The sequence below is a fragment of the Protopterus annectens genome, chromosome 4.part0 (assembly GCF_019279795.1).
Source record: "Protopterus annectens isolate FY-2018-M chromosome 4.part0, PAN1.0, whole genome shotgun sequence".
Lineage (NCBI taxonomy): Eukaryota > Metazoa > Chordata > Ceratodontiformes > Protopteridae > Protopterus > Protopterus annectens.
In genome coordinates, this window is record NC_056733.1 from 521,643,513 (window position 1) to 521,670,907 (window position 27,395).

General features: G+C 38.4%; 1 protein-coding gene across 2 annotated transcripts in view; it reads left to right on the plus strand.

The window, feature by feature from the left end:
• The window catches only part of LOC122799411 (zinc finger protein 883-like), a 129,570-nt gene extending 111,936 nt beyond the window's left edge, over positions 1-17,634 (plus strand). The window contains exon 4 of one of the 2 annotated variants that reach the window (XM_044068442.1): positions 14,455-17,634. In XM_044068442.1, coding sequence (XP_043924377.1) covers positions 14,455-16,328 — 1,874 coding nt within the window. In that variant the 3' untranslated portion in view covers positions 16,329-17,634. The remainder of the gene's footprint in view (positions 1-14,454) is intronic. The other variant, XM_044068444.1, reaches the window with a different exon arrangement.
• The last annotated feature ends 9,761 nt before the right edge of the window (positions 17,635-27,395 follow it).

Sequence of the window (27,395 nt, forward strand, 5' to 3'; positions counted from 1 at the left end):
CACTTTCCTTACCTTTTGGTATATCCAGAGTCTAGCGTGCTCGCAAAAATGCTTAACACTAGTATTTGCTTGCATCAGAACCAGGAGGATTCACATCTACTTATATCTGGATGACTGATTAATCCAAGCACCACCTACCATAGAAGGGATGCAAAGGACCCTTTAATAGTCTGTCCATTGCCTGACCAACCTTAGGTTTTCTTTGTTTAACATGCCAAAATCTAGCCTAATATTAAGGATGTTGAAGATCTTCCTATGAACCGGGGGCACAAAGATAAGTAAATTATTTCCGCCCCAGGACAGAACTCTTCTGTTGCAGCTTTTCTTTGCCAATATAACCAAAGGGAACACGTGACGGCCTGAACAATTCTGAAAGCAGTGGGTGCTAGACTGCTTCTTAGGAAAATGCAGTGATACTTGAAGAATCTCTGGGTGCAGCACCAGTACCATTTCAAAAAATATTACCACTTATTCCACTGAAGGAATTTAGTTGGTGATCCTTGCAGGTGTTGGCCACCCCAGGAGTGCTTTCTGTGACCTCTGACTGTACACAGATCCTGATAATGCCATACACCTAGCTGTGAGGCTTGTGTGGCCCAACTGAAGGTAGACGACAGATGAAAATATTAGAAGACACCTTCAAAGTGAACAAGTATGACAGAGTAATGAATGGCCTTAATGGCATTGATTCTGGCCCTGTTGACATTCAAAACAGTGTGGCTTTCAGGCATGGTAAAAGTAGAGACAAACAACACAGTTGCTGTATGGTGTAGAATGGGGAAGGGCACATATTTTTATGTACCCTGCAGACTAGCGATGGCCAGGGAATTGACCTTTCAGAAAGGCTTGTATCTCCTGGCCACATGCATCCCATCAGACTTAAACTCAGTGAGGACAGACTCTCTAGATCTCCTCCAGCCTCCATAAATTTACATTAGACAGGTAGATATTGCAAAGTTTAGCACAGAGGTTAGTGACCCCAGGCATCAACCTCTCTGTATAACAACAGAAATACTAACTGTATATATTCTGTATAGTATTTCCATTGAAAAGAGCCTGGGCAATAAGTGTATTTTCATTCTTTTGGATCGACTGATTTTTCTATGATTCTTCTATGCATTTCTATCCATTTTCCTCCTTCCCAGGATACTCCAAATGTAAAAAAGGAATGCAAATATTTTATTTTAATAGCTTACATATGACCAAAACAGCCATGGCTCTCAGCTAAAAAAAATAATCAGAGAGAGATCACTACTTTTACTAATGTTTGCAAACTTTTTGCAAAAAAGGTCAGTGGTCACCGACACCAACAGAGTTTTATGCTGGCAGCTTAGGCTCATTTTAATAGCCTGCTAAGACCACTTCTCTGAGGAAGTAATGTGCATCAGCTAGAGCCTAGAAGACCAAGCACTAGAAAATCCAAACTGTTCAGATAAAAAATGTTGTGTGCATGGTATAAGTCTAAGAATATTGTAATTACTGATGCTATAGAGCCCACAGTTCTGCAGTACCTAACTGAGCTCTTCCACAATGGCTTATCTTGGGTATCGGTAAAGGTGCATCTTTCATGCAATACAACCTGCATTCCCATGGGTCTCTGTTCACCCATTCCACAGTCAAGCAATTCTTGAAGAGGACTTTATTTTGTTTTAGTGTACTGATTTCAATGGACCAATTACAATTACAGCACGTGTGATTACAGTCACAATGTTCAGCAAGAGATACAGTAAAACAAAGGTGCATGCAATAATAGAGTCATTTGGGTTGACTGCAATGTTTAGAGCCATTGGTATGAGTTACAAACATAAAGTAGATAAATGGAGTAATGTAATATGGGAAGAGGATGAGAAGAAAGAAGAAGAGAAAAAAGGATGGAGAAACAGTATTGATAATAATTAAATTTGGTAATGACAGAAGATGACATGCAGACAGGAGTCCATGAGGTTTAAGTGATATGTCTGGTCCGAGGGCATTGACACTTGGCTTCATTATACAGAAATTTTTGAGCTGATGTCTAAATTCAATATAAGAGGGGAGGTCTTTTAGAGATACTGGCAGTGAGTTCCCGAGTTTTGGTGGTAAAGTGGAAAATGTATAGTTAGAGCAATGTTTAGTTAATGGTATTAGTAGAATGGAAGCAGATTGGTAAAGACTTTTCAGGTTTCTGTGAGGAAGTTTTAGTAAGGAGTTTTTCAGCGCAAGGTGAAATCTTTAGTGGGTTCAAGTTTTGTAAATCAGCAAACCCTGTAAGAGGTCTGCTCTCTGTTTTGTTTTAAACCTTTTGGCTGTGTGAGGCACTGTTGTTCATATGGAAGAGAGAGCAGGTTACAACAAAGTAGAATAATTTATTGGATATGATTTATAAGGTTGTTCCGTGGCAGGACTAGCCACCTGGTGGTGTAAACCTTGGGTGTAGATGATTGTCACTTCTGAAGTGGCACCTTGACCCCATGTGCAAAAACGAGGAAAAAAGGGTTGTGGGTGGATGGATGGATTTTTAAGGTGGTTGTGTTTTTCTTTGATACTGCAGCAGTTATGAGTAGGATGTATTCTAACTGGGCAAGTAGGATTTCCTTACCTGTTGCAGCTCTTCTGGCCCAGAATCATAGAGAATGTATGTACTTTTCACTTCTGAATGTGGAAGTTTGAGTTTGGTCGAGGCAGATTCCAAGATACTTGAAGGCAGTAGTTTAAAATGAGTTTTGTTTAGTTCTGTAATGTAAAGGGTCCTGGGTGCTTTGCTAGCTTTTGATAAGTACTGAAATACACAGATGTAATATTGGCGACATTAAGTAGTAGTCTGCACTGGAGAAGACACTTACTGAGGCAGTGGAGGTGATTTTGGAGCTGAGTCTGGATTTGAAAGGAGTGGTTGAATTCCAAAGATGTCCATATTGTTGGCATATAAGATAATCTGAAAAGTTGGAAAGGTTATATGGAAGTTTAGCATACTTACTTTTCTTTATATTTTTTAATAAAATGGAGCTCTGTGGGACTCCTTTAAGGAGGGAGTTGCATGAAAAGAGAGGGTCCAGTTTTAGCTCTGTGAAATCTGTTGGATATAAAGTCTTTGAACAATGAGAGTGTTGTCACATATGCCAGTTTCTTTCAGTTTGTCAAGTAGTAGTGAGTTGTCTTTGAGATCAAAGATCTTTGTGAGTTCTGTGAAGACAGCCTCAATAAGGTTGCCTCTGTCCATATTAACTGTATGATATTCCTATTTTCCCAAAAACATTTTTTGTGAGATTATGAGATTTTATTGATGAATGTGGCATTTGTCTATTATCTATTCATTTATAGACAGCACAGTGGCATAGCAGATAGTGTTGTCAACTCACAACAAGAAGTTCCTTGGTTTGATTCTCGGCTAAGGTGCCTTCTTTGCAGAGTCTGCATGTCCTCCCTGTGTTCAAGTGGGTTTCCTCCAAGATTTCCTCCCACATTCCAAAGGCAGTGTAGTAGGTGGATTGGACACTTTAAATTGGCCATAGGTGTGATTGTGCATGCAAGTGTGTCGGGTAGATGAACTACAGTGGCAGGGCTTAGCCACCCAGTGGTGTAAACCTTGGCTCTAGATGATTGTCGCTTTGAAGTGACACACCAATCCAATGTGCAAAAATGGGAAAAAAGCATTGTAGATGGATGCATAGATGAATATTAATGAATGTGGGCATATAACTGAACGTGTGCAATTTTTTCAAGAATTTTCCCCATAAAGTATGGAGAAAAGCCGAAAGAGTGTGCGTGTGTGTGTGTGTGTGTGTGTGTGTGTGTGTGTGTGTGTGTGTGTTGGTGTTGGGGGGATCTTTTAGATTTTGTTGTTTAGAGAGAATTTTAATTAGGACTGTTTTCCAAATGTCAGGCATGGCGTTTAGTTGGACAGAGAATTTAAGTGTAAGTGATGGAAATGGCTAGGAAATCTGGAATAGTTTATAACTCATACCCAATAGGAAGCCTATCTGTCTACCTTGGGTCCCCAGTTTTCTGATGGAGAAGGTAATCATCACTCATTTCATACTTATTGCTTTAGTGTTCCTCTTGTTTTTATCTTAGAATTCTTATTCTTTTGGCTATTATATTAGTGATGGTGTGAAGCGCAGGTCTTGATGTGTAAAGAGCCCTACACTCTGTGTTACTGTGATGGAACTGGTAAATCTTAAAACTAACTCGGCCCCTTCTTTGTGCCTAGAATGGTGTCAGTACTGCTCTTAAACCAATCAATTACCATTGTTTTATCCCAAGCCCAAGATCAAGGCAGGATGAGAGATATCATAACTGATGGCTATACACCGACAATTCTAACTATGTAGAAAGAACAAAGGACTTCAAACAGTGTTGACCAGCTTTTCCTCCTCTTTACAAGCAGGCGGGCAAGTCTTAAAGCGAACTATTGAAGTGGATGGCTAATTGCATTGTATCTTGGTATGAACTCACAGAAAAATTATGGAGAGACAGTTAAAAGCACATACCACCAGGGCAGCTGCTACTACAGCAGCCCTTTTAAAGACTGCCCCAACCCAGAGTATCATATAAGTCCCATGGACTACTATTCAAACTTTCTCCAGACATTGCAGTTGTGCATTTGAGCTAGCAGCAGTGCAGGCCTTGCTGCAGCAGTCTTGCAGGGCATGTTGTAGCCAGCCACTCAAGGATAGCTAACTGCTCTAGTATTTTTTGGCTGGAGAATGCATGCAAGTCCTGATGAACAAAATATGGTTGTGTGAATGCCTTCTCCATAGCAGTAACAATTTAAAAAGAAGCTTCACTGCTGTGCTATAGGCTCCCTCTCATCTTCCTCTGGATGTGACAGGTTATAGGAAAGTCGAGGATGGTAGGGGATATAGTGGGGTCAGCTTTCTTCCCATTTGAGGTGGAGGGATCCAAGATCTTTCTGTTTTGGTTCCCTTTTTATTTCCTTTCATTCTTTTCTTAAATATTTTTCCAGTTCTGTTAAGTTGTACTTGGAAAGCAGGGGTCAGTAACAACAACTGATCCAACTTCCAAAGTCCTCCTTAACCCTCTCCTCTTACCTAAGCAGGACTGAAAAGGTGAACCAAAGATATACTGGTGGTAAAACCTATTCAGATGATCCCAGGGTTATTTATCTGCATTATATGAGGTACACTTGTAAGTGATTTGTCCAACCCTAAAAAAAATAAATAAACGAAGAGGGGGAGTAGGGTTCTGTCCCTTTTAGCCAGGTGTCAGATCAATGTCCTGAGCAGGTGAAGGAGTTCAGGTTTGTTTTGGGATGTCCAAAAGCTCTGGAAGTCAGGCTGGAAGGGTAGAAGTACTTGCAGCTAATTCCCAAGTATAATGAATACTTCCAGTAGTGATCCTCCTTTTTGAACATCATCTGTTAACTCTTTTATGCCTACAGCACATATTCAGGATTTCAGGAATGTACCTGCCATATGCACAAATCAAAGGTATGATGTGTACTGTATCTGCTGACTTTATAGGCACCTCAGAGATAGACACTTTTCTTCAGAAAGATGAAGGGAAGAAATTTAGATGCAGTGAAGTGAGAGACTGGATTGGCTTATTTTCTCTTTTTCAGTTATGCAAATTTAACATAATTTATAGGGAACCACATCTGGTCTTTCACAAGGACTGTGTATCCCTTAGGAGTAATTCTCATTTCCTCTCAAAATTGATTACTCTGTTGTTCCTAAATTAATCCAGTCATCTTTTATCAAGCGCTCTTTTTTATTTCCTTTGCCAGAGCAGAAACAACAGTAGAGAGAGACTTTTATTCTACAGATGTCCATGATGTGCTCAGATTTTACCTGAAGTGGGTCTATGAGATTAGGAAGTCTGAACTGTTGTTAATCTCCTTCACTCCAGGAAGGAAAAAGATTTCATTTGCCAGATTCTTTCCAAGTGTAATGCTCAGTGCATTGTTTTTTGTCATTAGGTGATGAATCATCTATTTGGAAATGCTGATCACAAAAGACCCTCACTTGAGGTGTGACTGGTTCTAGTACTTGATCAAGCCTTTCTTCACTGCAGACATTTGTACAGTGGCTATTTGTCATTGCTTTGACAGCAGCACCATAAGTCGGGCTTTCACTGGTATGTGGGTTCTTAAGTCTCTTTCTGCTGAACCTTAGTCATTAAGGTCCTCCTTCCACCTTGATAGTTTTACTGCTTGGGAAATAGCCCATATGTTGATCTATCAAAAAGAGCCTCTGGTGTTAGATACAAGAACGTCTTACCATGTTAGTTGATCTGTGATCTTCCTGGAGGTCTCCCAAATACTTACCCACTATTTATATTTGATCAGACAGCCCATCCTTCCAATTCACTGTTAGCTTGGCAAGCCTGTGCTTTGATATTTCTGTAATATAGGTGTCAAAATATTAATTTTATTTCTTGACTTGCAAAAATTATGCTTGCTTATGTTTAGGGCAAACTGGTAGTCTGAGTGGATAGGTACTTTAATGCCATTGAATGACATTAGTGCATAAGCTAGAATTAGGTGCAGACAGCTCCATGCATGGAAGCTTCTTAGAAAAAAGTGCTGAAGTGACTGGTGGAAACATTCTTCATGTTTTGAAGGGATATATATATATATATATATATATATATATATATATATATATATATGTGTGTGTGTGTGTGTGTGTGTGTGTGTGTGTGTGTGTGTGTGTGTGTGTGTGTGTGTGTTTTTAACCGAAGCTTCATGTATCTGATGAAGTCTGACTGAACAAGATGAAAACGCTGTGATTTTAAATGTGTTCATGCTTTTTAAACTAGTATTAAACCAAATCAATTTTTGAACTGCAAGGCTGTACTGAGTTCCTTTTCTGTGGTACCTGACTTTTGTCTTCTCAGACTGCCATGCTTCCTGCCATCCATTTCTAGTTTAAGGTACTCCACAACTATCGAAGCCAACCATGAAGCAAAAAAATATCAAAAAAATCAAATATTTTCTACTTGAACAGCAAAAAACTTTATTCCATGGGTTGTTAGCGCTTTCGCGTCTACTCTGGACGCTTCTTCAGACTTTAATAAAACACTTCATCACTTTTGTATTTAAATACAAATCAATTAAACAGTTAACCAATGAAAGCCTTTGTGTGAAAACATAACTATAGAAAGTCAGAAACTTCTAAACAGATAAAAAGTCAGAAACTTACAATGTGAAAATTAAAAATTCAAAATTCGACATTGACACTAAAATGGACGTAGTAATAGATTATTACTGTTATTAACATTTCGGATGGCAAATAGCATATGAATATTTATTAAAAACACAAGAGCATATAAAAACAGCATGTGATAAAATCATTTCAAATAAATGAAACTACTGAAAAACTTCTAAAAATACATATTCCTACTAACACCAAGAGACATGAAAAAGTCAAATGTATAGCTTTAAATAACTGCTAATGCTTCAGATGACGACTGACTAGAAAGGATTTCAAAGTAACCCTCTCATTAAGGCCATGTCCTTCATCTGCTTTCATTCTGATGATCCATTTACATTCTTCCCTTTCAGTGAAGTTACTAACATTGCCTAATCTCAATGTGGTGTGTATCAATTCAATAACTAAGAACTCAAAAGTGTGTGTGGTGCCTTGCGATAGAACATGTCTAGCCAGTGCGTTCCTGTCATTCTCCCTGTTAATTAATATAAATGCTCTCTAACCCTTTCCCTCAACGTTCTATTCGTCATACCGACATAGAAAGCCTGGCATTTGGTGCAGATGGCTAAATAAACTATGTTCCTTGTCCTACAGTCTGCATAATGATCAAATTTGTATAGCACACCTGTGTCCGGGTGCCTAAAGTTATTCCTGCCCAGTATGTATTTGCACTGATTGCAACTGCGACATGGAAAGGTACCTACTCTAACAGTAAGTGGTTGATCTTGAAGTTGCCTTTTATCACATAGCATGTTCCTTAAAGATCTAGTATTCTTGTAGGAAAAACTGGGGTAAGGACCTACAAGTGCTCTGAGCCTATAATCCAACTGTAGGATACCCCAGATGTTCTTCATCTCACATTGCTGCAGTCCTTACATATGGGTAGTCCGCTGTCCTCGGTCGGCCCGAATACCAAAGTATTAGGCTGACGTCGGTCAAGGCGCTTAAAACTGACATCAGGACGTCAGGGTACAAAAGCGCATGACCGACGTCATTTCCTCAGTCTTTTTTGCCGCATGGTCCGATGCAGAAGCAGCGTAGTTTCAGACCGAATCCAAGTTGGCTAAGTACCCGTTGGGGAATATTTTGGTTTTTCTTGCCTCAGTGTTTGGATGTCAGAAAAAGTGAATAACTGTATTTCTTGTGGGAAACAGATACATAGGGATTATCATTCTTTGTGTATTCCTTGTTTGGGGCCTGAGCTCGGCGTTGTTGGGTGTCGCTTTTGTGCTAGGTTCAATAAACGCACTATTAAGGTTAGATTGTGCTAGGCTGGTCTTTGGGAAGCGGTGCAATTATAATATGCCGCCGGATTCTCCGCGCCCGCTTCTAAGAAGCCGAAAGACAAAGCAGTTAAACCCAGGCAAGATGAGCGTCCGCTCCGGACGCCGGTTCTTTAGAGGCTTCAGTGGAACCGGTGGTTCCACGGAGACTTCTCTGGAGTCTCAGGGGAGACTTTGATTTTGCAGGAGGTGGTTTCTCAGGAGGCAGGTCAGGCTGAAGGGGCTTCTCAAGTTACTGTACTCCCTCCCTTCCTAGGGTGGTTAGGCCTTCTCCTTCTGTTTCCAAGGCTTCTCCCAGAGGCAGGCCAGTTTTAGCTTCTGTTGGTGTCACTCCTAGTTCAGCAGGGTCTGTGCCTAAGAAGCACATGCTTAAAATGGCAGAAGATTTGATTACTCTGATTAGAGGTTCTTTGCCCCTCCTGATAAGAGGCCTAGGGTGGAGCCAGAGTTGGGAAGTTTTGAGCAGGCTTCGGATGTTTCAGAGTCTTCAGCTGAAGACTTGCAGGAGTACTCTCCTTATTCTGATTCTGATGCAGATGATTCCACTCCTTCTGCTTCTCCTCCAGAGGATTTTTCTTTTCAGAGACACTTCATTCTATGAGGGAACATTTTAAGTGGGAAGGTCAGGACTTCTCTGATTCTAGGAAAAGGCTTAGGGAGTTTTTGTTACCCCAGCATAGGCCCTTGGCTATACCCCCTGTTCTGGATGTTGTGGAAGATGTGTTTGCAGAGGCTTCACTTAATCCTGATTCTCTGCCTCCTGCTCCTGTTAAACCGGATAGGTATTACAGGGTGCCTGAGGCTCATAAATATCTTTATAAGAGTCCTAGGGCAGACCCAGAAACTATTAGTCAGGGACCTAAGGGTGTCAAGGCCTCTGTTGTAAAAATCCGGTTCCTCTAGATAAAGAAGCCAGAGCTTTGGATAGATGGGGAAAGAAGGTCTATACATCTTCTACCTTAGCTATGAGGGCTTTGAATTGCCAGTTTCATATGTTGAAATATCAAAACTTTCTTCTTTCTCAATTGAAGTCTAAGGTGGATGCTCTGGCAGAAGGCATTGAGTGTAAAGAATTACAAGATTTGGTGCATGTCTCTGAACAGGTGGGTAAGCATTCATTACAGTGTGGTTTTGATGCTGTGCAGGCCTCGTCTAGGGTGGCTGCCACTGGCTCAGTTCTTCGCAGGCACGCCTGGCTGAAGGATCAGGATTTATCTGACCATGTTAAGACAAGGATTTTGGATGCTCCTTTGCAGTCTGATGTGTTGTTTGGTTCACCTGTGGAGTCAGTCTTGAAGAAAATGGAAGACAAGGCTAAGTCTATGCAGGCTGTTAAAGATTTTTGCAAGTTCAGCCTCCGAAGTTTAGTAGGAATTGGCCTGCTAAGGGGTGGACGTATCCTTCTTATGATTCTCAGTCTAGGGGCAGATCTAGACGTGGTAGGGGCAGAGCTCAGAGTTCTTTCAGGCCTAGAACAGGGAGTTCACCTGCACAATCTTGGTGAGGGCAGGGGCCAGTCCTTTCGTAAACAGGCCCAATGACCTACTTTTCAGCTGCCAGATCCTTCTTGCCAGACAGTACCTTTGGGAGGAAGGTTAGCACTCTTCAAGGAAAATTGGATGTTGATTACCCAAGACAAATGGGTATTGGATATCATACACCAGGGTTACAAGTTTTATTTCCATACCTTGCCTCCTTTCAAAGGCATGCCGGACGTTCCTCCTCAGCAAAGACTAGAGGCAAACAAATTTCTCTACTTCAAATAGGGGCCATACAACCGGTCCCTCTGCCAGAAGTGGGCCTAGGATTTTATTCTCGCCTGTTTCTAGTACCAAAGAAAGGAATGGAGACCAATTTTGGATTTATCTATCCTCAACACATATCTGGACATTCCCAAGTTCAAAATGTTGACGTTACAACAGCTTTTACCTCTGCTGGGCAAAGATCACTGGATGGTGACTCTGGATCTCAAGGAGGCTTACCTTCATGTTCCTATCAGGCCCAGTTGCAGGAAGTATCTCGTTTTCGGGCTGGGACTTCACATTATCAGTTCTCTGCATTGCCCTTTGGCTTATCTACTGCAGAGTGTTCACGAAGGTTCTGGCTCCAGTGGTAGCTTTCTTCAGGCTAAGAGGAATACAGATCTATCCTTATTTGGACGATTGCCTGATTCTGGCCCAAGAAAAGGACGAACTTCTTCATCATTTACAGTATGTGATGGCAGTGTTAAGATGCCTGGGGTATTCTGTGAACGAAATAAAGTCCAGTCTAGTACCCTCTCAGGACATGTGCTTTCTGGGTGTGAGACTGAATACAGCATCCCAGATGGCCTTTTTGACCCCAGACAAACAAAAGAATCTTTCTCTTTACTTCCACCAGTTGTCTCGTCAGTCCAGGCTGACTGCAAGGACAGTCCTTCAAGCCTTGGGGTTCATGGCATCTTGTATTCTGGTACTTCCCAATGCCAAACTGCATATGAGGAAGCTACAATGGTATCTCAAGAATGTATGGACACAGCACTGCCAAGATTTGGACACTGTCATTCAGATAATACCTTGCATTCAAAAGGAATTTTTGTGGTGGGCTCAGGAATGTCACCTAAACAAGGGACTCTCTGTGACCCGGCCAGAGGCGAGTCAGATTTTAACGACAGATGCCTCAGACAAAGCTTGGGGAGCTCATCTAAATGGAAAATGGGTACAAGACACGTGGCCTGCCAGACTTCAACATCTACATATCAACTTGAAGGAGATGTTAGCAGTCCAATTTGCATTGATAGCTTTCAAGGATTTACTTCTTCCAGGGCAGGTGTTGATTCAAACAGACAACACAACTGTCATGTGGTACATCAACAAGCAAGGGGAACATTCTTATCCTCTATGCAGACAAGCAATGATTTTGTGGGAGACTGCTCTCAGTTTACAGCTAAATCTTCAGGCAAGGTTTCTGCCAGGAGCACAGAACTCCTTAGCAGATGTGTTGAGCAGACAATTTATGGATCCCCACGAGTGGAAATTGGATCCTCATGTATTTCAGAGATTGACAGTGTTATGGGGAACTCCAGACATAGATCTGTTCGCTTCTCCACTAAATTACCAGCTGCCAAAGTTTTGCACAAAAGGTTTCGTCCGACAGCTTGGAAAGTGGATGCTCTCTCATTCAATTGGAGCAATCTTCACGTGTATGCCTTTCCACCTCTGCCTCTCCTCCCAAAGGTACTGCTGAAGGTCAGACAGGACAAGCCAAACATGATTTTAATAGCTCCAGATTGGCCTCGACAGCACTGGTACCCATTACTGAGAAGTCTGGTACAGGAGCCTCCATGGCCTTTGCCTTCGATTCCTCACCTGCTGTCTCAGGAGAACAGTCATTTACTCAATGTCAAACTTCATTCTCTACATCTGACAGCCTGGCATATTCTGTTTTAAACCCTGGAGGGTCTCAGCTTCCACAACTAGTTTTGAATGTTATTTTGGAGGCCAGAAGGCCTAGTACAAGGAAAGTTTACGCAGATAAATGGAGGAGATTTTTATTTTGGAGTACAGCAAAGGACTTTGATGTTTCTAAACCTAATTTAAGTGTTGCGCTTCAATACCTTACTGAGTTATTGGACAAGGGTTTGTCCTTCTCCTCTATAAAGGTTCATGCTGCAGCAATTTCTGCTCACTATGACTGTGACCCACCATTATTTTCTCAGCCTTTGTTTAAGCAATTCCTTAGAGGGGCAAAGAATATAAGAACCCCACGTAGAGCTCCTACTCCTGCTTGGGATCTCAATTTTGTGTTGGAGAAACTCACTCTACAAACTTTTGAGCCTGCAGCATCGGCAGAGTTGAAATATTTATCATGGAAGACTGCTTTTTGGTTGGCCATTACCTCTGCGAGAAGGGTTTCTGAATTACAGGCCCTTATGGCAGTTGAGCCTTTCTTAATTTTCCACAAGGATAGGGTGTCTTTGCGTACTAACCCTTCTTTTATGCCTAAAGTGGTTTCTAGTGTGGCTTTAAACCAAACTATTCATTTGCCTACTTTTTATGCAAACCCCCAAAATAAAGGGGAAAGGATTTTGCACACTTTGGATATACACAGACAGTTGCGATATTATTTGAGCAGAACTAAAGGGTTCAGGCAGTCTCAGCAGTTGTTTGTTTCTTTTGCTTTGGGTTCTCAGGGCAAACCTGTTTCAAAACAAACTATTTCTAAGTGGATTGGTTTTGTATTGCTTTCTGTTATTCCCATCATGGTAAGGAGATTCCAGTTGGGATTAGGCCTCATTCCACTAGGGCTACTGCCACTTCTACAGCTTTTTAAGGGGTGGCTACTAAAGATATTTTGGAAGCAGCTACTTGGAGTTCAGTGCATACTTTCTCTAAGCATTACCACCTTCCACTTTACTCTAAATCTAGGGCTGGATTTGCCACTGCAATTTTACAGGGCATGTTGGCAGCTCCTAATGCTTTATAGTTTTGCCATCCTCCCTTACCTCTGCTTTGGGATTCTACCCATATGTAAGGACTGCAGCAATGTGAGATGAAGAACATAGTACAGTTTTGTACCTACCATAAATGTAGATGTTCAAGATCCACATTGCTGCAGTCAACCCTCCTCCTTCCCTCTGTTGTTGAAGGTGGTGGTGTGGTTTGTGTTGTACATATTGTAAATATGGTTAGTGCAGGTGGTTGGTTAGGTTTTGCTGGTTTTGGCTTTGGCCTTTCTTGTTAGGGCCTTCTGACATCTGGGGCAAGAAAAGACCGAAATTCGTCGGTCATGCGCTTTTGTACCCTGACGTCCTGATGTCAGTTTTAAGCGCCTTGACCGACGTCAGCCTAATACTTTGGTATTCGGGCCGACCGAGGACAGCGGACTACCCATATGTAAGGACTGCAGCAATGTGGATCTTCGAACATCTACATTTATGGTAGGTACAAAACTGTACTTTCTTTCTAATGACATTAGTAATACTCTTGTTCTTATTGGTATATGAAAGTACCATCATATTTTTATTTCTAGTAAATGGCCTGCTTTGTTCCACCTGTTCACTGGTTGCTATCCTAATGTAAGGTCTTGTTATGTTATTATATGCTCTTGTGTTTTTAATAAATATTCATATGCTATTTACCATCTGAAATGTTAATAACAGTAATAATCTATTACTATATTCATTTTAGTGTCAATGTTGATTTTTGAATTTTTAATTTTCACAATGTAAGTTTCTGACTTTTTATAGTTATGTTTTCACACAAAGGCTTTCATTGGTTAACTGTTTAATTGATTTGTATTTAAATACAAAAGTGATGAAGTGTTTTATTAAAGTCTGAAGAAGCATCCAGAGTAGACGCGAACAACCCATGGAATAAAGTTTTTTGCTGTTCAAGTAGAAAATATTTGATTTTTTTGATATTTTTTTGCTTGATGGTTGGCTTCGATAGTTGTGGAGTACCTGCACCTTGATATTGACATTTTTCATTTGGGGACATAGCAGGTACCTTACCCTGAGAGATCTCGGTTTATTTATCATTTCTAGTTTAAGCCACAAGCAATGATTTGTACTCACACACACCCACACCTGCATATGGTTAACTGTTTCTATTATGACAACATTCGAGGCCTAAAATAGAGAACATTATTTCTCTGAACACATTTTTCGCAACTCTGGAGTTTCTTTAAAATGATGAACTGTGTATGTCAAATTAACTGGAGGGGAAAGCTAAGATTTTCTGAGAAAACACGACTAAATTACTTCTTACAAAATGTATTAAGTGGGGGCTACCAAATATTTGTGTGTTGGGGGTTTATGCTACAGAGATAAGTTGACTGAAAGTATCACTCAGAAACATACACTGTTTTGTAAAATGCATACCATATGTACTGTAGATATCACTGTAAACATTTACTGAAACATGAAATAAAGAATATGTATGCTTTTGCCTTGTATAAAACCAGTACTATAATTTTTATATTGTAATATTAACAGATTATTAATGTCTTGAGATCCGAAGTTAATTATATATCTCTTTAAGTCAGCAGGTGGGAAAAACACCAGAATCCATTGGATTTTATGAATTCTGAATGCACTAAAAATTTCACAGATGACATTACTGTTAAAAAACATGAAGCTGATCATACTGGAAACCAGCAACATAAAGTTGTGGAGTGTGAAATGAGACTGAGTCAGGAAAATGAGTTACAATGTTACCTACAGACTTATAAGAAGGTTTGTAGATATGGTAACTGTAAAAAGAGTTTCATATTTCCATTCGGATTCAGAACACACTATCATGCCAAAACCAGAGAGCAATTTAGAAATGGGTTCCATTCTTATCATAGTATTTACAAATCCAGAACATTTAGAGGTATTAAAAAAACAGAGAAGTGTAAGGATAAAGAGACCTTGCACCAAAAAGGCACCAGTGGAAAAAAACCCAATCAGTTTAGCACACATATCAAGACTTTAACAGAGAAGCATAAACCCCCACAACACACAACTGTTCTTAATGGAGAGAGGCTGTATAAATGTATTGCATGTGACAAGAGCTTTACAAGGAAGAACCACTTATTGATCCACAAGATGATCCATTCTAGGGAGAAGCCTTTTAAATGCACAACATGTAACAAAACTTTCACAAGGAAGAGCAGCCTTACTGTCCATGAGAGAATACACAGAGTGGAAAAGCATTTGGAGAAAGTAATAAGTGGTAAACCATATACATGTGCCACGTATGGCAGATATTTTACAGAAAAGGAAGGTCTCACAGAGCATCAGCAAAAGTGCTCTACAGAGGATAGAAATCTCACAGTTCATGTGCGAAGTCGCTATGGAGAGAAAACCTATAAATGTGTAACATGTGGCAAAACGTTTAAAAGCAAGGGTAATCTTAAAGTTCATGAAAAAATCCACACTGGAAATAAGCCATATAAATGTACAACATGTGGCAAGTGCTTTACATATAAGTGCAGTTTAACCGTTCATAACAGAAGCCACAGTGGAGAGAAGCCATATAAGTGTACAATTTGTGACAAGAGTTTTACATTAAAGGGCAGCCTTACAATCCACGAGAATATTCACACTGGAAACAAGTTATATAACTGTACAACATGTGGTAAAATTTTTATGCGTAAATGCAGCCTTACAGAACATGAGAAAATCCATGTAGGAAACAGATGCTATAAATGTGGCATATGTGGCAGTACTTTTACACTGAAGAGATACCTTAGGGTCCATGAAAAAATTCATATTGGAGTTAAATCCTATGTTTGTGCCACGTGTGGCAAGAGCTTTATTCATAAAGGTTACCTTAGAGACCATGAAAAAAGCCACACAGGAACCAGGTGCTATAAATGCAATATATGTGGCAATACTTTTACACTAAAGAGATACCTCATGGTTCATGAGAAAATCCACACTGGAATTAAATCCTACAAATGTGCCACATGTGGGAAGAGTTTTATGCGTAAAAGCAACCTTATAGACCATGAGAAAACCCATGTGGGAGACAGATGTTATAAATGTGACACATGCGGCAAAACTTTTACATTGAAGCGATACCTTATGATCCATGAAAAAATCCACACTGGCATTAAATCCTACAAATGTGCCACATGTGACAAGAGTTTTACTCATAAAGGCAACCTTACAGACCATGAGAAAAGTCACATGGCAACCAGCTCCTATAAATGTGGTATATGTGGAAATACTTTTACACTGAAAAGATACCTTAGAGCCCATGAGAAAATCCACACTGGAATCACCTATAAATGTGTCACATGTGGCAACAGTTATACGCAAAAAGGATATCTTAAAGTTCATGAGAAAATTCACACCACAAATAATAATGTGACTTTTAAAAGCCATAAAGCTGTTCATACTGGAAACCAACGCAACAAAGCTTTATAGGAAACTGTGAAAGAAATGAAAAACATTGGTAACACCATCCAGTGCAAAAGAAATTAATACATTCTTGAGATACATCTATGTAGATGCTGTTGAACACAATAAAGATGCTGAATGGATAAAAGAAACATTTAAGGCACTCTAGCATACAGAATATGAAATAAAATGAAATAACTGGCAAAAGAGACGAAAGACAAATGGAAAAGACCAGGTCTAGATACTGTAAACAGTTTTCTTGCTAAAGCCACTAATACTTGTATTAATTCATAAATTTGTTAATTTATCAATATGGATATGATTTTAAAAAGCAAAAACAAATCTATGGTTTTCCAAGTAAAAACATGCGGCTGTGAGAGCTGGATTATAAATAAGGCTGTACACCAGAAATTTGATGCTGTTCAGCTGTGGTGTTGGGGAAATGTTTTGAGAGTTCAGTGGACTACAACATACAAATCAGATGCTACTTAAAGAAATAAATCAGACTGTTCACTGGAAGATCTGCCAGTAAAACTAAAGTCAAGTACTTTGTCCACATAATATGAAGACAGAATTCTCTACAGAAGACGATGGTGAGAAAGATTTAAGGCAGCAGAAGAAGAAGGGTTCAGCAGAAGGTAAGATGGGCCAGACACCAGTACTAAAGTAATGAATATGAAGATGCAAGAAATTAAAGTAGTAGTTGCTGGCAAACAGGCTCGCCATGCCAGAGTCCTTCTGCTCACAAAGAGTTGGACTCTATTAAACAGCAACAACTAGCATATTTGTATCATTTAACTTTGAATAAAAATGATCTGGATGTACATCATGAAATTATACCAGTGTGCTTAACAATGCATAAAGTTATGCTACTTCTTGATAATGAACTTGCAAGCCATCTTAACACATTCAGAGTAATAATTTGCCTTCCAACAGCCTATACATTGTACATAGGAACAGATGGAGAGGCTACAGTTGTTTAGATAAAAAAAAACTGTCATGACAATTGACGGAAAAATGAGTAAAAACAGAATCAAGGATAATATTTTACTAAACAAAGTTATAAATTATGCTCTGTTTTTTCAGGATTTTATTAAGTATTGCATGGATAGATTGTGCAAAAGCATTGGGTAGTATTTCACATATTAATATCATAAAATGGTTGCAATCTTGTCACTTTAAATCTCAAATACTATGAAAAAAATTGCAGGTCTATCTATATTAGAGCCATGATATGGGGCATATTCAATCTGATGTATAAAAATCCGGGATATTCCTGGGTGATTCTGTAACACCAATGTTGTTTTATCTTCAGCCTACTTAAAGGAAAACTCTACCCTAGAACTAAAAAAACAGTTTTTTCACTCTATCTTTGTTTCCTGACCTATTTTAATGCCTCAAAATCACTCTAAATGCTTTATTTGTAATTTTAGCCTCTTTTCTACAACATGGCAACCAATGGGGCTTGATGTATCATCGTGATCTTGTACTCCCTCAAGCCTTTCACATTTCCATAATACTTTGTGTGACTCATTCCAGACGTAGGAAGTGACTTTAAATTCCCATGTCATTGACATATAATGGGATTTGGGAGGGTCAGTGTTATTTTTTTACCTTCTGTGAAAGGACTGCTTCTTTTCTGTCTTTAATCACCCTTATTTATGTTTGGCTCAGACCTTGTTTTACACTATACTTAGAAGTTTTCCAGCCACAGCCAGAAAAGTAACTAAATTGCAGGCCTTTGTTCAGGGTTTTCTTTTGTAGTCTGAGGGATTAATTCTGCAAGGGTCTCTCAGTGCAATGACAGTTTTAACACCTCTGCAGTAGTGTGGGGGAGGGGACTCTCAATTCCTCTTGAACTACAAAAGAAAACACTGAACAAAGACCTGCAATTTAGTTACTTTGCTGGTTGTAACTGGATAACTTCTTAGTATAGTGTAAATCAAGGTCTGAGCCACACATAAATGAGGGTGATTAGAAACAGAAAAGAAGCAGTCCTTTTACAGAATGTAAAGAAAATAACAGTGACCCTCCCAAATCCCATTATATGTCAATGGCATGAGAATTCAAAGTTTCTTCCTTATGTCTGGCATGAGTCGTATAAAGTATTATGGGAAAGAGAAAGGCTTGAGGGAGTACAAGATCACATTGATACATCAAGTCCCATTGGTAGCTATGTTGTGGAAAACAGGCTGAAATTACAAATAAAGCACTTAGAGTGATTTTGAGGTGTTAAAATAGGTCAGGAAACAGAGAGTGAAAAAAACAGTTTTCTTTAGTTCTAGGGTGGAGTTTTCCTTTAACTGTATACTTATTTCACACACTGAAGTATTTTTGCTTTACAATTAATTTCATCTCCAGTTATATTCCTGATAAAGTTGTAAGTGATTTTGTAAATGGTTTTGCAAAAAAAAAAAAAAAATAGTGTATTGTTTAAATTTTTAGATTTAATGTTTACTCAGTTTTTCTCCGTATCTCCACCCACAAAATGAAGTCATATTAGGTATTGGCCAATGATTCACATATAACTCCATAACAGTCTTGGTAAGCAAATACAACTTACCTCTTTAGAAGAAAAGCTTTTTACTTACATTGTGGTTTAACGTCTGTCATTACTTGTTCATTTTCTTTGTAAAGTATTCCACCTGTAAGATCTAGCTGACATCTTGTCTTTCTAGGAAGTCAGAACCTCTCGCTGATACATTTAGAATAGAAATAGAGTAGCCTGTACATTCATTTAGGTAATAAGGCATTGTGAGTTCACTCTTTCATGATAACATGGCAGGAAAGATTCAAGAACAATTTCAGGGGCCCATCCTTATCAACTAAAAATGCAGAAACAATGTTTTTTTTTTTTTTTTTTTTTTTTTTTTTTGTACAAAAGCAGTTAAATACTAAATGATATGTCCTACTACAAAGGTTTGTTTCTTACGTGCTACAGAATATGGCCAATGTACTTTAACAGACTAGACTTTAGATATTGCATGATTTCAAAGCAAAACAAAATCCTGCCAAATAACATCCTCATTATCTTCTTTTGTGGATGATCTAAAACTGTGCAGTTCATATGGCAAACAGCTGAATGTGCAACCACAAATGGTTAAAAAACTTTTTCAGGTGATATGAGAATGCCATTTATAGCAAGAAAACTGAAGTATCAAGAACGTATTAGCATAGGAAAGAAATATAATATAGAGGTACCAAAAACAAGAGGACCTATATAAATATCTGGGCATGGATGAAGGGTCATCGGTATGAACAAATGGGAATAGAGATGAAATAAGTAATATTTCAGAAGAGTTAAGCTAACACTGAAATAAAAAAAAAGTTGATATATTTTAATGAAGTGAGTATTGCTTGATAGTTGGTTATCTATATTTTATTTTTCTTACATTCTGCAAGTGTATCTAATACTAAAAACTGCCTTGACACGTAGGAATAAAATTCAAGATATAAATTAACTTACCCTCCCTATTCTGACTTTCAACTTGCGTGAGACTGACAGCTCCCAAAAAGTGGTGGAATGTTTAAATAGAAAAACAAGAAAACTACATCATACCAATCAAATTACATATAAAAACAGTATTTGACGTTATATATCCATCAGTCTGAAGGAGACATTGGTTTCCTTGAAAATGATCATATGTGTAGTCCTGCATATGTGGACCTGCTACTATATCTGTTAATGTTGTCAAATCCAAACATAATAAACGTTATAAGTCACAAAGTAAGTAATTCTAAGATTACATCCCTGTTCAGATTAGCAAAGCCATTTTAGAAAGGTAGATCAGCCTAGAAATAGGGAAATACAAGTAGCAACAGAAAGTGCTAAAAATATAAAGCTCACAAACAGAAGTAAAGAAAAGCAACAATTACAGTGCCATGTTTAGACAACTCTTGCATGAAAAAAAATTGGTCAAGATTCAATGGCTGAATGGCTAAGGATATGTGCAGGTAAGCCAAAAATGAAAGGCTAGTAATGACTGCTAAAGATAGTGGGCTTTGCATGCAACGGTTCACAGAATCTAAAGAAGAAGTGGAAGAATGACAATAATAGATTCTGTATTGTAGAGCAAGACACAATTGCACACTTTGTGGCTGGTTTTGATGTATGTCTGAGGTCTGTAAATGGAAAGGCACAATAATGATACATTGAAAATTGTACCGTTACAATTCACAAGCTGTTGAGGAGCACTGGAAATATGACTCGTAAAGAATTATTAAAGTTGGTGAAGTAACAATCGAGATATTGCAGAGAAATCAGTGTGACAACCAGTGACACAGATGGGGTTTGAATCCTATTGTGCCAACCAAATACATGCAGAATGATGGCACACACTACTGCCAAATATGAAGGAAAGACCCTATCTGGCACTATAGAAATGGTCTCTCATGTCACACCACTGGTACCCAGTAGGTTAAAATGAAAGAAAGTACACACAAGTCTACCTCAGTAATCAATTTTAAAGGCGAAACCTGACCCCGACAACTTAAAGGAAATATACTCTACTATCCTAGGTATGAGCTGTCAACATCCACACCTAGATTAGACTGCACACAAGCCACTTTTAGTGCTCAGTCTTTGACCTAGTATCCCAGAACCCCTTTTCACCACTTTGTATGTTTACTACAGTTTTCAAGTGCCCTTTAACCATGGTAACCACCTTTCACACAAGCTATTATTTTTACATCACACATACACACAAATCCCAAGCATGGTTTGCAGAATTCTCCAGCTCTCCATAGCTTTCTTCTTGACACATTAATAACTCCACCAGCATCATTGGTCAGGGACCTCCAGTTACCTACTGCTCTTAATTAAGCAAAATATATAATCATTCACCTTTATATTTTCACTTGTGGTAGGCCCAAACAATATAGCTAAGTAGAGATAGGGAGCTTAACAGCTTGCTCACAAACACTGGTAAATGATAGCTCTCCTCTTTGCTAATAAATAGCAATAATACATATATAATAAAAAGACTAGCTGTAAGAGTTTAAAAGTAAATAAATGAACTTTAATTAAGCAATAAGGTAAATGGTGCAAGTACAGACTGAATATGTAGAGGAATGAGAGAGTGTACATGTAAAAAATAAAATATTCAGTTAAACACACAAACATATGTAAAGAAAATCTCTACTATACATCTAACTACCCCTAGTTTGAGGAGTACCACACACTTACTGTTAGAAGTTAACAGAAGAAAACACAGAAATTGCAGATAGCAAACAAACTGGGAAGTGGTCACCTCAATATCTTGCAAGCAAAAAAAAAAAAAAAAAAACAAATTCAGTCTCTGATACTTAAAAACATTTCAGGAACTCACACTGTTCACTGTTCTGCTCCAAGAAACAGGGACACCTTTTCCTTTTCCAGAAAAGCATTAGATCAGCTTATTTTAACTGTTGATTTTCCCACAATAAAAGTAACTAAACCAGTTCCTCCAAGATCTTTAGGAACAGTGCGTTTACATAATAATGACTGATTCCTCTCAAGTGCACTTTAATTACATTATGTGACTCATTTCTTTCCTTGTTTCTACCCACGTCTTAGTAATATGTAAGCATTTAAGTCCTTTTAGAGAGACCACCAGAAATTACACTTCAAGGACATTTTGTGGTCTTATATGTTCAAAAATAGAAAAAGCCTTGCCTCCTCCAGCAACAAGAAACATATGCACTGCAGTGAAAACAGTTCTAATACAGTTTACAAATGTGACAACAGTCTGCAATAAGACAAAAGAGAAACGCTGTCATATTTTAAATCAGCTTTATATTACAATTGAAGAAAGGAAAGTTCACTTTGAAATAGCCACATCTAGTAACTACAGCATCCTACATACTGAACATAAAATCCGTGAAATGCCAGGATGTGCAAACAGAAAGTAGAACAGTATGGAGGGGTATCCTCACTACACTCTGGCACTGGACTACACTAAATAAACTACTAATAAATCTTACAGCAGTTATAACCTTTGGCACTACACAAGCTCTAGCTGAAATTTCATCAGTAAATCTAATCAACCCTCTAAATAATGTTATCCAAGGCTGTCATAAAAATTATTTAAGTGTTCTGTAAGACTGCACATAATCATTGAAACAGTCATTGAAAGAACTGCAGATAAGTATCGTCATAAATGAAACTAATAAAAATCTCAGAACTTGCATGTGAAGCCAAGAAAGCCCTTACCAAAATGCACTTTTACCAAAACTAGAATCTGCTTTCATTAATTTCCTTCATTCTGCCATTCTGCCACAAAGACCAGCTTAATACTCTTAGCTGGACAATAAAAAAAAACATAGAATTGCATGCTATTGGAGAAATCGCATTAACTACTCATGACAGAGCAACCTTACTCTTTATTATAGCACTCTTTAAAATAGTATGCAACCATGTTCGCTCTTGCCCTCTAAGTTTAAGACTGTAATTCCCAGACCCCCCCCCCCTCAGTTGAAACACCAGCAGTACAGTAACAAAAAAAGTATCTTTGGCCTCAAAAATTAGCCTCGCCTGGGGAAACTATCTGCCAGGAGATGTAGGAAATAATAATTATAAACAATAATAATAAAAATAATAAACTTCCCAGGAGTTTTGTACAAAGCTAAAAGGGCATATCTTTATTGAAGTCAGATGTAAGTGATTCAGAGATAATAGCTAACATAAATCATTATCTATCTTCTTTCAGATGAGCTAAAGTGAAAAGTAACAAATATGACAAGGCTGACAGATTCACAGAATAATTAATGCAATAATTTATTATCTTTCATGTTTGTCGCAACACTGATATGGTGTTGGCATTATGTGAATTAAAAATGTCTAATATGACATATTCACAAAATATTTATTATAAATGCCATTGTTATTCTACCATAGTTGTAGAAATAATACTAATATGTTATTTAGTTGTATGTACATGGAACTTATTTTAAATATTTCTTCTACTGTGAGCCTCCTTTTGCAAAACTGAACATGTTTGTGATTCTAATGTGAATGTTAAATATCTGTTCAGTGCACACCCACTGGAAATAATAATCAGCAAATCCTGTTTTCTCTGTACACTCATCAGTATTATACAGTGCTTTTGCGGTCCGGTAAAAGTAGTTGCTTTCCAGTTGTTCAGAACTAAGCTTGACTTGTGGCTGAAAAAGGTTTATTAACTAGCCGCCAACCCTGTCAACAAACAGAAAATACATGCATAAAATACTGGGAATAACTTGGCTGATAAAAAGGAATTTCCAGCAATATCTGGAAAAGCTAACTATGCAACTAATCCTTTTTGAACTACAGAAGGAAGTTGTTCTGTCTGTCTACATTGCATGTACTGAGAAGAGCACTTGTGGCAAACATCACAAGACTGAAGCAATACTACCCTGACTTAAGGCTGGTATCTCTTCTTTTCACCGTATTAAATACTTTAAATTGTTGGAGAAACTATAAATAAAGTATGGTTACTCAGATTACCACTGGAATGCAAGTTAGAAAGAACTATACAACAATTAGAAGTACTTTTACTAGAAGAATAGTAGATCATTGAAAATTTTCAGAAAGATGGGATAAAATTTGTACTTAGTGTTAAAAGTGAAACCCAGATCTATATAATGCTATTTTGACAACCTATTAAAAAAATCCCAGCACATGCAGAAGATATCAGAAGGTAAGAATGCAAAATAATGAAGGTTTATGACTTGAATGTTTCATAGGGATGCGGAACAGAAAATAATAGCAATAGTAGCACACAGAATAGAAAGAATTAGTAAATTCTGAAAAAACATCGGCAAGGATCCCACTGAATATAAGAAAGTTTGGATAAAGAAGGTAAAAGAAACCACAAGTAACACTTAAAGAGGCTGTGAAAGGGAATGATGTATGTCAGTGAGATTACGACAACATTAATAAAGGGTCTGTCTGGAAGGTGCCAAATCCAGATAATGCGCCTAATTTCTAGGTGAAGAAGCTAACATCTTTGCACTGAGATGTCATGTTATCTGTATTCTTACCCTGAACAGATGCTGTCTAGTTAGCAATGGTGAAAGCTTTATTCCTTAAATGTAAACCTGCAAGCCCTCCTGAGAAGTAGTGACAGCAAGTTGTATAGAGGGGCTGAAGCTGATGCTGGCAGATTCTGCTGTCATTTAAACACAAACTTGATTATGGCAGAAGAAGATAAAGGTAATAAAAGAAATTCATACAAAGAAAGTGATCATGTATTATTAAGAAATCCATATTGCAGAGCTGTAAAACTGTATGGCAAGAATAGGTTTCAAAAAAAGTGTTTTTAAAGTATTTAACATTCTTAAATCAGAATGCATACAGATATATAACATAAACCATAAATGTATAAATTACATTGCAATTACTATGAAAAAGTGGCAACTTTCCTATTTTATTCATGGCTCACCTGTAAATTATTAGTTCAGATATAATATTCCAGTAAGGGATATTCAAGGGTAATCCTTTATCATATTAATGTTGTGTATTGCTGTTAAAACATTAAGCTGTTTACTTAATAAACTAGGCTGTACACGTGCCATGACTTTAACAAAACAGATTTGCCAAATGACAGCTCTTCTCATGTTTGTGGATGATCTAAAATAATTCAGAGAATTATGCACCTCAGAGAAACCAAAAGCAGAAAAAAATCCAGCAATGAAGTGACAAACATGGTCTTGGCTGAGTAAACTAAAACTTTAATATAAAAAGTTTTAAGGTAATGCAAGCACTTTCACGTCTATTCAGGATGCTTCATCAGGCATAATAATTAACCTGCTCACATTCATTTCAATACACTCAAAAGTTGCATCATTATTGAACTAGCCAATCATATCAATAACACGATCAAAAACTGCATATTGAGCGGGAAGCAGTCAACATTCCATATTATAAAGCTTAAGAACAATAAGATAGAGAAGCTATACAAATAAATAGAACAAATCTCTCCAATAATTTAATTAATATCAGATTAAACACTATGACCAAGGCTATAAAAATAATCGTATTAAAAGCATAGACATAATGCACTAGGGCAGCCATGGTAGTGCAGTGGTTAGCATTGCCTCCTCACAGCAAGAGGCTCTCCTGTTCGATTCTCAGCTGGGGTGCCTTCTGTGCAGAGTCTGCATGTCCTCCCTGTGGTCGCATGGGTTTCCTCCGGGTGCTCCGGTTTCCTCCCACATCCCAAAGACATGCAGTAGGTGGATTGGACACTCTAAATTGGCCCTAGGTGTCAGTGTGTGCGTGTGTGTGCCTTCTGTGGAGGGTTGGGCGCTGGGCTGGCACCTCGACACCATAAAACTCCCCTGCCAATCATGAGTGGACAGATGATCTGCTGTGGCAACCCCTAACCAGGAAAAGCCGAAAGAAGAAGACATAATACACTACTTTCGCTGAAAATCTGTTAAGTCTCCTAAAAATAGTAGATGGCAGTAGAGTTGAGTGATAGAACAGCCATGTATCACTTAGTAAAAGCATTGGACAAAAGCATGCTTTTAATACATGTATTTTTTATAGCCGTGGTCATAGTGTTCAATTTGATATTAATTAAATTATTGGAGAGATGTATTTTATTTATATGTATAGCTTCTCTAGCTTATTGTTCTTAAGCCTTATAATATGGACTGTTGACTGCTTCCTGCTCAAAATGCAGTTTTTGATTGTGTTATTGATATGATTGGCTAGTTCAATAGTGATGCACCTTTTGAGTGTATTTTAATGGATGTGAGCAAGTTCATTATTATGTCTGATGAAGTGTCCTGAATAGACGCAAAAGTGCTTACATTATCATAAACCTATTTATTTTAAAGTTTTAGTTTACACAGCCGAGACCGTGTTCATCACCTCATTGCTGGATTTTTTTCTAAAACTGTATATCTTTTCTGACAAATGACTGAAAGTACAACTACAAAGGGAAAAAACCTTTTCAAGTTCTTATTTACAAGAAAGTCAAATATTTGGCCATATTTCAAAAAAGTTGCTCTCAATCATACCTCTCAACTGTACAGATTTTCACAGAATGTCCAGATTTTGACCTCACATTTTTGCTCCATTTTCCATAAAATTGTGTTTTTCTGGTAAATTAGTGGCAAATCATTATAGGTTCATAGGTGTGTTCTAGGCTAATGGGCCTGGAGCCTTTACAAGCCTTGCCCATAGGATTACCCTGGCATCATGCCACCCGACCTTAGTTCCCCAGTGCCTCTGTCGAGTAGAGCCACTGGAGTGATCCCCAGGGTGAGTTTTCTATTTCCCATCTACTCATCAAGATTTCTCTTTAAGAGGGCCAGTGAGGTGCTCTGTTTGACATGTATGGGAAGTCTATTCCATAGCATGGGCAATCTCTGTGTTATGAACCTGTCCCTCCAGCACTTTCTATTGATTGTGGTAATGAGGTTGAGGTCTCCGGAGCATGTAGTGTGGAGGGATTGGGATTTCTTTAGATGTAGCATTTCTAACAGAGCTGGGTCAGACATGACTTTGAAGTCAAGCAGAGATTGTAAGAGAGAGATACTCTGTACTGCAGAGAAACTAAGTAGGTGATATGAGACAGAGAATAGTTGGAGTTTTTTGAGTCTGTCCATATAGGACAAGTGTTTAAGGCCTAGGATCATCTTTGTGAGGTAATTTTGCAGTCTCTCCAGTTGTTGCAGGTGTCTAGTGAGGTACATGCCAAATGGGACATTGTACTCGATGACTGGCCTAATGAGGGAAGAGTAGAGGGAGACAATGACCTCTTTCTTCCTGAATGTAAAACCCTTAGTAATGAGATGTGCTACACAGAAGGAATTTCTGACCACAGTGGCAATGTGGTGGTCAAAAGAGAGGTTGTTGTCAACCTGTGTTCCCAGATCTCTCATAACGCCTTCTGTGTTCAGTGGACTACCATCGATGTGGTAATTCATGGGAAACTGTTTTTTCCCATAGGGGATGACGATACATTTTTTGGCACTGAGCTTAAGCCATGGTACTGACACCAGTCATTGGTCTCAGTGACACCTTTCTGTAGGATGTCAACATAACTTGGGGAGTTAATAATAACTTCCAACTTGCAATTGTCTGTGAACCTTGTCAGCCAGAGTCCTTTCATGTTGGCCTGGACT